We start from the raw sequence: 16,928 nt of genomic DNA on the forward strand, positions 1-16,928 counted from the left end.
CCCTGTCATTTTTATCCTATTGAGTTTCATGCTACTGGACTTGACTTCCTCCTTTTATTTCCTTGAAAATTATGATTTTTTAGATTTTCTTCTTTTTCTTATTATTTTAATTTTTCTTATATTCTTCTTTTCTTATAAATTAAAACAATGATAATCTCAAAATTTAGCATGCAACAGAACCACCTGGAGGTCTTGTTTTAAAAACAGGCTGCTAGGGGGCCTGTGGGTGGCTTAAGCATCTGACTCTTGATTTCAGCTCAGGTCATGATCTCACACTGAGTGTGGAGCCTGCTTAAGATCTTCTCTCTCTCTCTGTTTTCCCCTGCCCCCTGGTTGTGTGCATGCTCTTGCTCTCTCTCTCTCTCTAAAAACGTAAATAAAAAAATAAATAAAAAATAAGAAAACACACTGTTGGGCCCCACCTTTTGAGAACCACCTGGCCTAATGGATCAGGAAAACTTAAATACAAATAAATACACTTTGCTCTTGCCTTTATTTTTTGGGAGAGTGGGGGCAAATATAAAACATATCTTGTTCTTGCCTTTATTTGGGGGGATTGAGGTACAGATGTAACACATGATCTCTCAAATAAACTGTCCCATCTAAACTGATACATTAATCCAGAAATCTTATTTCAGTTTACAGAGGACTGATGTGAACTGCTACTGAAAATTCAAATGAATAGAACTGTTTATTTGCAGTAATGAGTACTGAGAATTAGTGATTTCAGTTTTGTTTTCACTTGTTGTCCAGTTATCTAGATTTGGAATTCAGCATGAATATAGATTAATACAAACTGGTAGGATGTCACAGAAATGGAGGTGGGGCTAATAAATAGGGTATAACTGGAAGAAATTGTTTATAATTAATTAAGGAAGTATAGCTTGTACTTTATGGTAAATGTACCATCTTTTCTTACCACATGCAAATGCATGAGCAACATACACATGTACACACACACTGAGTTTCTGTGGGTAAACCAAAGTAATTAGGTTTTTTTTCACAGCTATGATTATTAAACACTTCTAGAACTGTCACAACCACATGTGGTGAAAAGAATTGTTGGGAAATGTTCTTTTTTATATGAGATTGTATGAGGTTTGTGTGACTGTACTGAATTGTCAATGGAAATCAGCATTTTGAGAATGGAACATACAACTATGCTTTTGCCTGTTTGTAGACACAGGCTTATACTCCTGTGTGCATTCATTGGTCCAGAACATTTCTATTATGTGTCAGAGGAAGGGGAGAGCAAAAAATGAATAAGAGCTCAGGGCATAGTGAGTCATGTATTTATGAAGTGTAACACATGAACAAATGTTATAATTGGAAATATTATGGGAGAATAGGGACCAAGTACTTATTTCTCTCTGAGAATGCCAGGGAAAACTTAACATAATAAAAAATTCTGAACTTAACCCAGAAGACTACATGAGTCTTTGTTAGGGATGGCGATTAGGGAAAAGCTTGGGTAGGGATGGGGGGGCATTAGGCACAATGTCCTGAGGCAGGAACTTTTAAGAGGATTTCAGAGAAATTTCAAACATGTGGATGTAGCTACAGCATAAAACACTAGGGCTAAAACTAGGTACAGAAAGAAGAGTAAGGTACTGGTCCAGGCCATGCTAAGGAATGTGACCTTTATCCAGTGGTCAGGGAGGCATCTAGAAAAGAAGAACCCTATCAATGAAAGTGAAAGCAGAAAATATGTGTATCTAAACAAGGACAACAGTAAGAAGCATAGAAAAGAAGATTATGGAGGAGAATTTAGACATAGAACTTATAGTATCTATTTGCTAATTAGATGCAGAGGAGAGAAAGAAGTCCACCTTGACTACCCAATTTTTAGCTTAGGCAAATGGAATGATACTAATGCTATTTTATGATATCAGGAAAGTGAAAGTGTCCTCCAGTACTGTTTAACTGTCTCTGTGGTATTCTGGTAGTCATTCTTAAAGTACCTAAATCTTAACAAATAGCTTTTAGAATAGGAAAATGACTTATTAGTCATATGAAATAGAGGATAGAATTTTTTTTTTCAGGTACAAGACATTGTCTGTTCCAAGCTAATATTTTCACAAATAAGTATTATGTTATTTCTTTGAATCATTCAAAAGTCATGTTTCTTTTTTTTAATTAAAAATTTTTTTAAATATTTATTTATTTTTGAGAGAGAGACAGAGTGTGAGCAGGGGAGGGGCACAGAGAGAGGGTGACACAATCTGAAGGAGGCTCCAGGCACTTAGCTGTCAGTACAAAGACCAGCGCAGGGCTTGAACCCACGAACCTTGAGATCATGACCTGAGCTGAAGTCAGACACTTAACTAAGCCACCCAGGCACCCCAAAAGTCATTGGCTTCTTGAAAAGAGTAATACTGAAAATTTTCAACAGGATGAGGGAAAGACATGTGCTCTCTCTCCTTTGTTAAGAAACACTCACATCCCTGTTACTCATGGACCTTTGAAGAATGTTAGATAATGGAAAACAACAACAACAACAAATAGGTTGACTATTATTGCTGTAAGAAAAGGAGGCCAGAGAGATCCTTTACAAAGTGCTTTCCATCTCTGCTCCATCCAGAGTCTTTGAAGTGTATAGGTACAGTATATATGGGCATAGCGTATAGGTATAGTTTTAATCTCTGTCATTCAAATAACATTGAGGAAGATTCAAAGTAGGAAGTAGTGGAAAAAAGAAATCCATTGTTTCTAGAGAGATTTTATTCAATGTAGAAATTAGTATGAAACTACTCTTCTCTACTAAAAAAATGAAGATCAAGATAAATTGACAACCAGTGGCTTGTGAGGGTAGACTTGAAAATCGGCAGAAAACTGCTGACAAGTGTACCAGAAAGGTGATAAGTGTGAAATAATGGTTTGAAGTAGACTAAGCATGAGGTAGAGCAGAAAGATGTTAAGTATGAGAATACCCTAAGAGAGGTTAGCAAAATTCATGGGGCAAGTCAGTTCTTCTGGTATAGTCAAGGTAGTCAACAAGACCAATAACGATGTAACCATGCCTTTGTGTTCTCCTTGTCTTTGTGGCTACAATGTCAAGGGCAATGCCCTTAAATGCACAGGGTGGCCTGACATTTGGGTGAAGAGCAATAGAGATCATACTTTTTTCGAGAGAAGATCATAACAATAAATATGAAGGGAGTAAAGAACTTTCAGAAGGTACTCAACAGGCAAATATTTTAATTTATAAGTTAAGACAAGGTGGAGAAGGGAAAGTTTGAGGAAGAATTAGCAGCAATAGTTCGGCTTACTAGGACAATGAGCTGCTGAAAAATTACAAAAACAGGTTTGAGAATCTTCACCCATTGGTGAGATTCAATGTAACTTAGTAGCAGACAACTAAGGTCAGTAATAAAAAGGCAAAATATCCAGAACTATTGCTTTACTTTAACTACAGCATTTAATCCTGGCCATATTCAGTGTGTGGTACACCAACCAGCTGGGTATCAGCTCAGATTATGTTAGAAATGAAAAGAATCCTGCCTCCCGTAAAAGATCTACTCAGTCAAAGTCTGTGTTTTCCCAAGATTCCCAGGTAACTACTGGGCAAAGTAAAGTTTGAGGAGCATTGATATGAGAGACTTTACTAATGCCAGGTGAAAGATGATTCTGTGTTACATATTATAATTAATTTTATCTTGGCCTAAGTTATTAAAGTAAAACAGTAATTTTTAACCAATTTATTTTCAGTGACTTTTTCTATTCAAAGATTCATCTCAGAATGTGACCAATGCCTTAGGCACCCCTCTCCTAGCCTACCCCCTCCTAAATGTGGATACAAATTTCAGAACATGACTTGAAGACCAGCGACAAACCCCAATTTAAGACTAAGTATTTAAAAGAATCCCAAACATTCTTTTACAGAGCTATTAATTAGAAACCACCTGAATCCTTGTGGACCCAATCTACCATCTGGCTGTTATCTTGGGGCCTAGCAGGGTTTGCTCTTAATAAAGGCTGTGAAGACACAGACATATGTTATACAATCAGTACCCTGAACAGGACTGTCCTGATTTAAGAATTGGCAGGCAACCAAATCTGTGCATATCAACATGACAAACACAATGTCTGCAGTCAATAGGAATTACCAATTAAACATTTTAGTCACTAAGAGTCATCTAAACATTTTGGTGGTATTATAAATCATTTCCAAGTTCTTGTTTACTAAATTATAATCCTTAAGGTTGTCATTATGGCTAGTATTTGTTGAGTATTATTTTGTAGGAAATTATTCCCCTTATCTCCATACCTCTGTGTCTTTTTATTTCTTCTTACAATAATTTATGGGGTAGGTATTTTTGCCGCTTGTTTACAAAGATGGAAAGTGAGGCTTATTGAGTTTAATAAATTGTCCAAAATCAGAGCTAAGGAGTTAATGGAAAGTAGCAGAGTCTGAACCCAAACCTAGGTCTAAATTACTACAAAACCTACATTTTGTACCTGCCAGGGTAAAGACTCCAAGAGCTTTTAGAATAAATTATTTAGAAACAATTCCACAAAACCAACTTTGTTTCACCATGTTCCCCCTTCCTATGCTCTCTTTTCCAGAGAAAGTTCATCTTTTTTTTTCTTTTTAATTGGTAAAATCATTTATTCTGGGTTCATTCAATAAATTATCACCATAGTGATCAAATGAATTACTGTTTATCAAGCTTGTAAGGTGATTAATGTCAAGGGTTAAAAAACAAAATAACTTGGCTCATATAGATTAAGTGAAGTTGGAGAAAAGATATTTGATTTTAAATTAGATTAATTCTTTTACAGCAGGTGACAAGTTCATGAAGAAAAGCAAAATGCTGCAAACAGCTACAGGTCAAAAAGTTCTATCTAACTGGCTCTTCTCTGTTGACCTGACTTCATCACAGGTTGCTCACAAGTTGGGCTCTGATGCTTTAGTCACAAGTCGAACTATGTAGCCCAAATTATTTAACGCCAACACAGAGTCTTTCTAGGTCAAGAGCTGGAAGCACTACTCCATAGTCAGTAAATTTTAACATTTTAGAAAGCAAGTAGGGCAAGTAAGAACATTACTATCAATGTGCAAAAAGCCCGCCAGATGAATGTTTTTAAGTACATGCCCTCTACTCTGCGAGGGGCTGTTAGTCTTCATTTTCTCTAGTGATTATTATTCATGCCACATTTTTAAAAAGGTAGTCTTTTTCTTGAAGCCACTTATTAGACTGAAAGAGTGTAAAGGAAAAAGGGAGAGAAAGTGGACAGATTCACATGCATTTGTGAACACTTTCCTAGAGGTTTAAACTTTGAATGACCCATAAAACAGATTGCTTTGAGACTCTGACAGATCTTTTCCCCTGTATAGAATAATAATGGCCCCCTCCTGTTAGCACAGTGCTTTCAAGTTTGCCAAGCACATTTAACCTATCATGCAATACTCACACCAACCTGGGGACTCTTATCACCTTTTTTATTGAAAAGAAAATCAAGGTTTGAAGAAGCACTAATTTCCAGGGTTGCCCAGCCCATGAGTGATAAAGCTTTCTAAAGGTGGGTTTCCCAGTCTAAGGTATCTTGTTGCCTCCCAACTAACAATACCACAAATGTTTACTTTGAACATGGTAGTTATTCTTGTCTCCAAGGTTGTTTCTATAGGATTATCTCATTTGTGATTCATTTCAAGAAAACAAACACACAGTGACTTTCTCTTGATGTTCAATGCATACAAAGGTTGAAAAAAAATCTTTGCACTCAAAAGTCTTCTCATCTGGTAGAAGAAGAAGTTGCATAAATCATTAACTGCAACCCAACGTATTCCCTTACTATATTTACCATGCCTTCTTAAAAATATGTGTGAATGATCTTGGAGCTGATTTTTGATGATACAATCTCAGCATTTGGGGATACTGTTCCTACACAAAATTATTAACCAAGCCTCTAATCAAAGTTACAGATGCTCTCTTTTAGCATTCCTATTTTCAATGTTGTTGCAAACAAACACCAAATTTTTGGTATTTTAAATTCTTTAACATAAACATTACTTTAGTGATCTTACAAAGTTTGAGATGCCTGACAGACATTGGAGGAGAGTGGAAGAGTGTAAAGGATAAAAGAAGGGAGTACATGCTAGCTGAGGAATCTTAGTGGCCTAGTGTACTGGTGCTCCCCATTTGACTTAAGAGACTCTTGAATTTCAAAGAGAAAACTGAAGGAGATTGGTAGGAAAGGATGTAGTTGGTGGGAGGCAGGCACAGAAGTAGAGAGAACAAGGCTGACTAATACAATGGAGAAGAAACATCTTACTGAAGAATAAGGAGTTTGTGCCTCTCAACAGTCTGGTTTAATTTTAAAGACAGAAAACCTCTCTATTTGTGGGTGGGAGAGCTGGACTTTACCAGAAAACTGGATATTAAAATCTACTGTGTGCCTTCTTTTTCAAATAACAAAAACGTCTATGTTCCCTCTGTGTCCCCCAGCAACATGCTTACATTTTAGCAATGCTAAAAAAACAAAAATAAAAACAACATGATACAATGAGCATGAACTCTGTACCAGTCTTACCCTATTAATCTGTTCTTCATATTACAGCCAAAATGCTTTTTCTAAGTTGCAAATCTGAACAAGACATGTACTTCTGAAATCCTTTCATTATCTCTTATTTGTCTTCGCAGAGAGTTAAACTCCTCACCACATCCCACCAGGTCCTGTATGCTGGTCCCTGCTAGTTTTTCCAGCCTCTCTTCTTGCTATGTCTTGTTCATAGGGCCTGCTGAGTGTGATTTTCGTGAACGTACCTTGTACTCACTCTAACTGCTAACAGTCTGTCCTCTGCCAGGACATGAAAGAGATGTTTCTTGCTCATCTCTTCCCAGAACTAACTCCTACTTATACTTCAGGTTTTGGTCAAGATAACACTTCCTCAGACTAAGTGCCTCTAGAAAGCCTACCTTGCTCCCATGTCTCAAATCTGATTTACGTGCTTTTCCTCTAAACATTCTATCATCATTAGACTTGACCACCCCATACTTCTTGTGGCTACCCTCCATAATTTTGTTGAGGGCAGGGACCGTGGCTGTCTTGTTCACTGCTATATACTCCACACTGAGTATAGTGATGGACATTTAGCATCTAGGAGTTCAAAATATACTGTTGAACAAATGCAAAGAAAATTTGCTACTTGACTCTAAATCCCTAGAGGACAGGAACTCTAGACTGGTTTCCAGTGCTCTAACTCTAACCATAGTGTGAGTGCTCAAAGGATATGGATAGAATTTTTAAACTTAGAGTTCTATTTTAAAGAGCTCTATTTCCCTTAGAAGATTTAGACTGACTGAGAGAAGAATTCATGATAAATAGCTTTGCCATGGTCTTTTTAAAAACTGGTCAGATTCTAACTTTCATAACCATGGGTACAATTTCCAAGTCTACCTAGACAAATTGCTAGACTAATACTACTCACTCACGCCTTCAATATGGTCTGCTTTGGTAAATGAACTGCCATAAGGTATTCCTGCATCTGAGCATTGTCCTACAAGTGAAATACTTATTGTGATCCTGCAACGTAGACAACTTGATTAAAAATGTATGCTTTTAGGGCTTTTAAAAGACTTTGAGATCTATATTTCCCAATAATGTAGAAATATGTTTTAGAACTAATCACTACAATGTTCTACTCCATCAGTTCTTTACATTTAAGATCAAGAAATTAACATCACAGTTTACTTAAAACATGTGTTCAAAGAGGTATAAATATTCGTAATTACCTTCTAATGCATATTTCATATCCTGAGCAAAAAGGGTCCACATAATTTCAGCGCTTATTTTTCCCATGTTCAGTTCTTGAGGAAACCTAAAACCAAACACATATATTAGTGCATCGGAAAGAGAAATGTGCCTAAAAAACAGCTTTACATATATGCCACAGTAATTGTTATATACCTCATAAATACTTTTATTTATGAGATTTTTCTTTATAAACTTTCATAGGGAAAAAGCCACATACCAGAGTACAGAAATAAACACAATTATTTGGTGCTGGGAAAACAGACTCTGTAGCATTAGTACCAAAGTGGTGCTTGGGGCTCGTGATGGATGTCTTAGGCTATGTGTTTGTTTGCTTTAAAAAGCCCTTTAGTTTGGTCAAGCACTCTATTTTCATATAATTCAATTCTGAAGATAGGGCATATGATTCTGAGTCCCTGGTACTACATAACAACAAAACAACACCTTGCATTAATCTGTTAGCCATTTTCCTTAAAGCAAGCTTGAGTGCTTCCACTCTCTATTTGCTTAAAATAAATTATCTCCAGAAAGGCTCCTCACTTCTTGTAAAATGGCCCACTGTGAACCCATTAATCAGGACTCTAGAATTTCCAAGCAACTCTGTGTTTTAGGTCAAATAGACTTTAGGACTAAGATTACTATGGCTGCTAAATACCCATTCTGTTTGGATGGGTTTTCAATCTTATGATAAAGCTCCTAGTAATATAAGCCCAACGAAGATAATGACCAAGTCTTTTCATTATACTGAAAACACCACATGCCAATATGTTAAGACTGAAAGTACTTTCTTTTCTCACAAATATTTAATATATACACGCATATAAAAATAATATATACTAAGAGACAAAAAAATATGTTAAGGAACAAAAATAGCTCTCACATTCACCTATATTTTTGAGTTTAAATCAAAACAGAGTAACACTCCTGAATGGGATAGAAAGTGTTATCTAAGTTAATATGACCTCAATATGACCTCAAATAAGAAAAACACCACCACCAACAACACTGACACTACATAAGACTATTCTAGCCCCACTTGCCACCAAAAGTAGGCATGTTTCATCACATATTCCTTACCGACTGCCATCTATCAATTTGCCTAATAATGTCAATTGATATTTTAAAACTAACATGCAGAATCTGTACATTTATCAAGTAAACTCAGAACACATTCTATGATAAAAAAATATATAACCTAAATGTATACAAATTAGTTTTCAATATTAAATTTTACTCTATTGATATAAAAATATCTTTGGGCGAGTAATTTATTTCAACAGTTTTCATTCGTGGATAGCTACTAACATCACAATTTGTGGCATATTAATTTTTATGTAACAATTATGCACTAACAAAATTGTAAGTAATATGACATAATGAGAATGCTTTAAACTCATAAAAGGAGGAAATTAATTTTTTGAATCAAGAACAAAGAACATATTAATTCACTTTATAGTGTTCTGATATTTAAAAAAAGACGTAATACAAAAAGAAAACAAATAATATCTCTCACAAAAATACTTGCAAAATTCTCAGTAAAAAATGGCAAATTCAATCCTTCAATATATAAAAAGGGTAATACATCATGATTGAGAGAAGTTAATGTCCAAAATGCAATGTCAGTTCTACATTAAAAAATGAATCAATGTAATTTATTATATCAACAGACTAAAGAGAAAAACTTATTATCTCAATAGATCCAGAAAAAGTATCTGACAAAGCTCAACATTCATTGATGATAAATAAACAAAAGCTCTGAAAATTAGAAAGTAGAGGCAACTCAATCTTATAAAGAGAATCTGCAAAAACTTACAACTAACATTTTAGTTAATAGTCTCAAGCTAAGATCAGAATCAAAGCAGTGATATTTACATTCACTACTTCTATTAAACATTATACTAGTGTTCCTAAAGATTGAAAAAGGCAAGAAAAAGAAATAAGACAAGAGGAACATAGACATATAGCAAAGGAAGAAATAAAATTCTAGGGCAGACACATGATAATCTATGTGAAGAATCCTAAAAATAACCTAGAAAAAAGCTACTAATTTGGTTCTGAGGGTCACAGACTGTAAAGTCAATACACAAAATTATTTCTATATACTAGCAATGAACCACTGGAAATTGAAATTAAAATAATGGCATCATTCAAAATAGCAGAAAAATTTATCAAATACTTAGGTATAAATGTAAAAACATATGTACAAGATTTATAAGAAGAAAACTACAAAGTACTGAGGAGAGACACCAAATGAAACCTAAATGGAGAAATATACTTAAGGATGGATATACTAGATATTGTTAGAATGTCATTTTTTTCCAAATTGATTTATAGATTCAATGAATCTCAATCAGAATTCCAGCAGGATTTTTTTTGTGTGGAAACTGACAAAGTGACTGTAAAATTTACTTGGTAAAGCAAAAGACTAAGAAGAACAAAAAATAATATAGATTTCAAGACAAAAGCCTTTGGGAGATAGGATTAGGAAGATGGTGGCATAGGAGGACGCTGGGCTCACCTCGTCCTGCTGATCGCTTTGATTCCACCCACATCTGCCTAAACAACCCAGAAAACTGCCAGAAGACTAGCTGAAGGGACTCCCTGGAGCCAAGCATAGACAAGAGGCCCATGGAAGAGGGTAGGAAGGGCGGAGAGGCAGTGCGTGCTACACGGACTGGTGGGAGGGAACTGGGGCAGTGGAGGGGCAGCCCTCCTGGCAAGGCAGAGCCCCAAAAGTCTGGCTGGCAAAAGCGGAGGGGCTGGACTGCGTGAGTTCTGACAGCCAGAGGGACTTAACATCTGGAATGTTAAAAGTCAACACCTCTGCTCTCGGAGTGCGGGGAGAGCAAGAGGACACCAGGAGGGAGAGGTGTTGAGTCTTGGAAGGCAGAGCTCAGCTCAGTGGGGAACAAAGGCACTGGCAAGCACCATTTCCCTCTTCCATCCCCTAGCCAAAATTCCAAAGGGAACCAGTTCCCCTCACCGAGCTTGCTTGTACCGCACAAACGCCCAACGCTGTGCTTCTGTGGATCCATCCCTCTGATGGGCCTGCTTCCCTCTGGGTGCTGTAGGGCTCCTCCCGCAGGGGACCGCATACAGCAAAGCCAGCTAAGCCTGCCCCTCCCACCCCTGTGCACCTTGTGCATCCACCCCGGCTAATACGCCAGATCCCATAGAAGCAGCACCTCAAGCCTGGCAGTGTGCAAGTAGCCCAGACAGGGGCCATCCCACTCCACAGTGAGTCCTGCCTCTGAGAAAAGGGAAGATAAGGTACACACCAGTCCGACTGTGGCCCCAGTGGTGGGCTGGGGGTAGATTTCAGGTCTGACTGCAGCTGTGCCCACCAACACAAGTTACTCCAGACAACACAGGGGAAGTGCCCTGCAGTTTGGAGCTACTGCAGGGACTACCAAAATGATAAAATGGAAGAATTGTCCTCAAAAGAAACTCCAGGAAATATCAACAGCTAACAAATTGATCTAAAATTATTTAAGCAATATAACAGAACAAGGATTTAGAATAATAGTCATAAAATTAAACACTGGGCTTGAAAAAAGCATACAGGACATCAGAGAATCTATTGCTACAGAGATCAAGGGACTAAGAAATAATCACGAGGAGCTAAAAAATGCTATAAATGAGGAGCAAAATAAAACAGAGGCAGCCACACCACGGATTGAAGAGGCAGAGGAGAGAATAGGTGAATTACAAGATAAAATTATGGAAAAAGAGGAAGCTGAGAAAAAGAGAGATAAAAAAAAATCCAGGAGTATAAGGGGAGAATTAGAGAACTAAGTGATGCAATCAAAGGGAACAATATCCGTATCATAGGAATTCCAGAAGAAGAAGAAGAGAGAGAAAGGGGCCGAAGGTGTACTTAAATAAATCATAGCTGAGAACTTCCCTGATTTGGGGGAAAAAAAGGCATTGAAATCCAAGAGGCACAGAGAACTCCCTTCAGACATAACTTGAATCAATCTTCTGCATGACATGTCATAGTGAAACTGGCAAAATACAGGGATAAAGAGAAAATTCTGAAAGCAGCTAGGGATAAAAAACCCTAACTTACAAAGGTAGACACATAAAAGTGGTAGCAGACCTATCTACTGAAACTTGGTAGGCCAAAAAGGAATGGCAGGAAATCTTCAATGTGATGAACAGAAAAAATATGCAGCCGAGTATCCTTTACCCAGCAAGTCTGTCATTCAGAATAGAAGGAGAGATACAGGTCTTCCCAAACAAATAAAAACTGAAGGAATTCGTCACCACTAAACCAGCCCTGCAAGAGATCCTAAGGGGGATTCTGTGAGTGAAATGTGGCAAGTCCCACAAAGTACCAGAGACATCACTACAAGCATGAAACCTACAGACTTCACAATGACTCTAAACCAATATCTTTCTATAATAACACTGAATGTAAAGGGACTAAATGCTCCAACCAAAAGATACAGGGTACCAGAATGGAAAAAAAAAAAAACAAGACCCATCTATTTGTTGTCTACAGAGACTCATTTTAGACCCGAGGACACCTTTAGATTCAAAGTGAGGGGATGGAGAACTATCTATCATGCTCCTGGAAGTCAAAAGAAAGCTGGAGTAGCCATACTTATATCAGACAAACTAGACTTTAAATTAAAGGCTGTAACAAGAGATGAAGAAGGGCATTATATAATAATTACAGGGTCTATCCATCAGGAAGAGCTAACAATTATAAATGTCTATGTGCCGAATATGGGAGCCCCCAAACATATAAAACAATTAATCACAAACATAAGCAACCTTATTGATAAGAATGTGGTAATTGCAGGGGACTTTAATACCCCACTTACAACAATAGATAGATCATCTAGACAAATGATCAATAAAGAAACAAGGGCCCTGAATGATACATTGGATCAGATTGACTTGACAGATATATTTAGAACTCTGCATCCCAAAGCAACAGAATATACTTTCTCCTCGAGTACACATGGAACATTCTCCAAGAGAGATCACATACTGGGTCATAAAAAAGCCCTTCATAAGTGTAAAAGAAGTGAGATCACACCATGCACACTTTCAGACCACAATGCTATGAAACTTGAAATCAACCACAGGAAAAAGTCTGGAAAACCTCCAAAAGCATGGAGGTTAAAGAACACCCTACTAAAGAAGGAATGGGTCAACCAGACAATTAGAGAAGAAATTAAAAAAATATATGGAAACAAATGAAAATGAAAATACAATGATCCAAACACTTTGGGATGCAGCGAAGGCAGTCCTGAGAGGAAAATACATTGCAATCCAGGCCTATCTAAAGAAACAAGAAAAATCCAAATACAAAATCTAACAGCACACCTAAAGGAAATAGAAGCAGAACAGCAAAGACACCCCAAACCCAGCAGAAGAAGAGAAATAATAAAGATCAGAGCAGAAATAAACAATATAGAATCTAAAAAAACTGTAGAGCAGATCAATGAAACCAAGAGTTGGTTTTTTGAAAAAAAATAAACAAAATTGATAAACCTCTAGCCAGGCTTCTCAAAAAGAAAAGGCAGATGACCCAAATAGATAAAATCATGAATGAAAATGGACTTATTACAACCAATCCCTCAGAAATACAAGCAATTATCAGGGAATACTATGAAAAATTACATGCCAACAAACTGGACAACCTGGAAGAAATGGACAAATTCCTAAGCTCCCACACACTTCTAAAACTCAAACAGGAAGAAATAGAAAACTTGAACAGACCCATAACCAGCAAAGAAATTGAATCAGTTATCAAAAATCTCCCAAAAAATGAGAGTCCAGGGCCAGATGGCTTCCCTGGGGAATTCTATGAGATATTTAAAGTAGACATAATACCTATCCTCAAGCTGTTCCAAAAAATAGAAAGGGAAGGAAAACTTCCAGACTCATTCTATGAAGCCAGCATTACTTTGATTCCCAAAGCAGACAGAGACCCCCCCCAAAAAAACAGAACTACAGGCCAATATCTCTGATGAATATGCCTGCAAAAATTCTCAACAATATACTAGCAAATTAAATTCAATAGCATATAAAAAGAATTATTCACCATGATCAAGTGGGATTCATTCCTGGGCTAAAGGGCTGGTTCAACATTTGCAAAGCAATCAATGTGATACATCACATTAATAAAAGAAAAGATAAGAACCATATGATCCTGTCAATGGATACAGAAAAAGCATTTGACAAAATTCAGCATCCTTTCTTAATAAAAACCCTCGAGAAAGTCGGGATAGAAGGAACATACTTAAACATCATAAAAACCATTTATGAAAAGCCCACAGCTAACATCATCCTCAATGGGGAAAAACTGAGAGCTTTCCGCCTGAGATCAGGAACATGACAGGGATGTCCACTCTCACCGCTGTTGTTTAACATAGTGTTGGAAGTTCTAGCAACAGCAATCAGACAACAAAAGGAAATCAAAGGCATCAAAATTGGCAAAGATGAAGTCAAGCTTTCACTTTTTGCAGATGGCATGATATTATACATGGAAAATCCGATAGACTCCACCAAAAGTCTGCTAGAACTGACACATGAATTCAGCAAAGTTGCAGGATACAAAATCAATGTACAGAAATCAGTTGCATTCTTATAGACTAATAATGAAGTAACAGAAAGACAAATAAAGAAACTGGTCCCATTCACAATTGCACCAAGAATCATAAAATACCTAGGAATAAACCTAACCAAAGATCTAAGAGATCTGTATACTGAAAACTATAGGAAGCTTATGAAAGAAATTAAAGAAAATACAAAGAAATAGAAAAACATTCCATGCTCATGAATTGGAAGAATAAATATTGTTAAAATGTCAATACTACCCAAAGCAATCTATGCATTCAATGCAATCCCAATCAAAATTGCACCAGCATTCTTCTCAAATCTAGAACCAGCAATCCTAAAATTTGTATGGAACCACAAAAGATCCCGAATAGCCAAAGTAATATCAAAGAAGAAGACCAAAGTGGGAGGCATCACGATCCCAGATTTTAGCCTCTACTACAAAGCTGTAATCATCAAGACAGCATGGTATTGGCACAAAAACAGACACATAGACCAATGGAATAGAATAGAGACTCCAGAATTGGACCCACACGTGTATGGTCAACTAATCTTTGACAAAGCAGGAAAGAATATCAAATGGAAAAAAGAATCAGTCTCTTTAACAATTGGTGTTGGGAGAACTGGACAGCAACATGAAGAAGTATGAAACTAGACGACTTTCTTACACCATTCACAAAAATAAACTCAAAAATGGATAAAGGATCTGAATGTGAGACAGGAAACCACCAAAACTCTAGAGGAGAAAGAAGAAAAAAACCTCTCTGATTCAGCTGCACCAATTTCTTACTTGACACATCCCCAAAGGCCAGGGAATTAAAAGCAAAAATGAACTATTGGGACCTCCTCAAGATAAAAAGCTTCTGCACTGCAAAGGAAACAATCAACAAAACTAAAAGGCAACCAAAGGAATGGGAAAAGATATTTGCAAATGACATATCGGACAAAGGGCTAGTATCCAAAATCTATAAAGAGCTCACCAAACTCCACACCCGAAAAACAAAGAATCCGGTGAAGAAATGGGCAGAAAACATGAATAGACACTTCTCTAAAGAAGACATCCGGATGGCCAACAGGCACATGAAAAGATGCTCAACGTCGCTCCTCATCAGGTAAATACAAATCAAAACCACACTGAGATACCACCTCATGCCAGTCAGAGTGGCTAAAATGAACAAATCAGGAAACTATAGATGCTGGAGAGGATATGAAGAAATGGGAACCCTCTTGCACTGTTGATGGGAAGGCAAACTGGTGCAGCCACTCTGGAAAACAGTGTGGAGGTTCCTCAAAAAATTAAAAATAGATCTACCCTATGACCCAGCAATAGCACTGCTAGGAATTTACCCAAGGGATACAGAAGTGCTGATGCATAGGGGCATCTGTACCTCAATGTTTACAGCGGCACTTTTAACAATAGCCAAATTATGGAAAGAACCTAAATGTCCATCAACTGAGAAATGGATAAAGAAATTGTGGTTTATATACACAATGGAATACTACGTGGCGATAAGAATGAAATATGGCCTTTTGTAGCAACATGGGTGGAACTGGACAGTGTTATGCTAAGTGAAGTAAGTTATACGGAGAAAGACATATACCTTATGTTTTCACTCTTATGTGGATCCTGAGAAACTTAACAGAAGACCATGGGGGAGGGAAAGGGGGTAAAAAAAGTTAGAGAGGGAGGGAGCCAAACCATAAGAGACTCTTAAAAAATGAGAATAAACTGAGGGTTGATGGGGGGTAGGAGGGAGGGGAAGGTCAGTGATGGGCATTGAGGAGGGCACCTGTTGGGATGAGCACTGGGTGTTGTATGGAAACCGATTTGACAATAAATTTCATATTAAAAAATAATTAAAAAAAACCCAGAACATTTACATCTCCATGTCTTCACAGCTTACAATGAAATATAGTAATTAAGACAGTCCATATTCAAATACAAGGTTAATTAATTTTCAATAAGATATTATGGTAATTAAATAGGGAAAGGGTAGCGTCAACAAGTTGTGCTAGGGTAATTGGATATCCATATGCAAAAAAATAAAGAGACCTCGACCCATACTTCACAACATATAAAAAATTACCTCAAAATGGACCACCTACCTAAATATAAATATACCTACCTAAATATAAAACCTTAAACTATAAAACTTCTAAAAGAAATAGTAAAAAATCTTTCTGAGTTTGCATTAGGCTGGTTGCTTAGATGTGAGGCAAAAAATTCAAAGCATACTCATAAATTAGACTTCATGAAAATTAAAATCTGTTTTTTAGAAGGTACTGTTGAGAAAATAAAAAGATATGCAACAATATAGGAGAAAACAGTTTGCAAGACACATATATGATAAAGGAATTTTACCCAGAATATATAAATTAGTCTCTAATATCAATAATTTTAAAAAATGGGCAAAGGATTTCAAAGACACTTCAGCAAGGAAGGTAATTAGATGAAAAATAAGCACATGACAATGTGCTCAACATTAACCTTTAGGTACTTTCAAATTAAAACTATAATGTGATACCACTATATGTCTACTAGAACAGCTTGAAATCAAAAGAAACAGAACAAAAGCTGACAATACCAAAGGCTAGCAACG

The 16,928-nt window shown here is 36.8% G+C and overlaps 1 protein-coding gene across 5 annotated transcripts in view; it reads right to left on the bottom strand.

Moving 5' to 3' along the window:
* The window catches only part of UNC13C (unc-13 homolog C), a 599,100-nt gene that overhangs the window by 171,961 nt on the left and 410,211 nt on the right, over positions 1-16,928 (bottom strand). For all 5 annotated transcript variants that reach the window (XR_008299165.1, XM_027067285.2, XM_053223997.1 and 2 more), the window contains one exon: positions 7,737-7,822. Coding sequence is in view for 4 of the 5 variants with exons in the window: in XM_027067285.2 (XP_026923086.1) it covers positions 7,737-7,822 (86 nt within the window). In the remaining variant the exon portion in view is untranslated. The remainder of the gene's footprint in view (positions 1-7,736; positions 7,823-16,928) is intronic.

The sequence above is a fragment of the Acinonyx jubatus genome, chromosome B3 (assembly GCF_027475565.1).
Source record: "Acinonyx jubatus isolate Ajub_Pintada_27869175 chromosome B3, VMU_Ajub_asm_v1.0, whole genome shotgun sequence".
In the NCBI taxonomy this organism is placed as follows: domain Eukaryota; kingdom Metazoa; phylum Chordata; class Mammalia; order Carnivora; family Felidae; genus Acinonyx; species Acinonyx jubatus.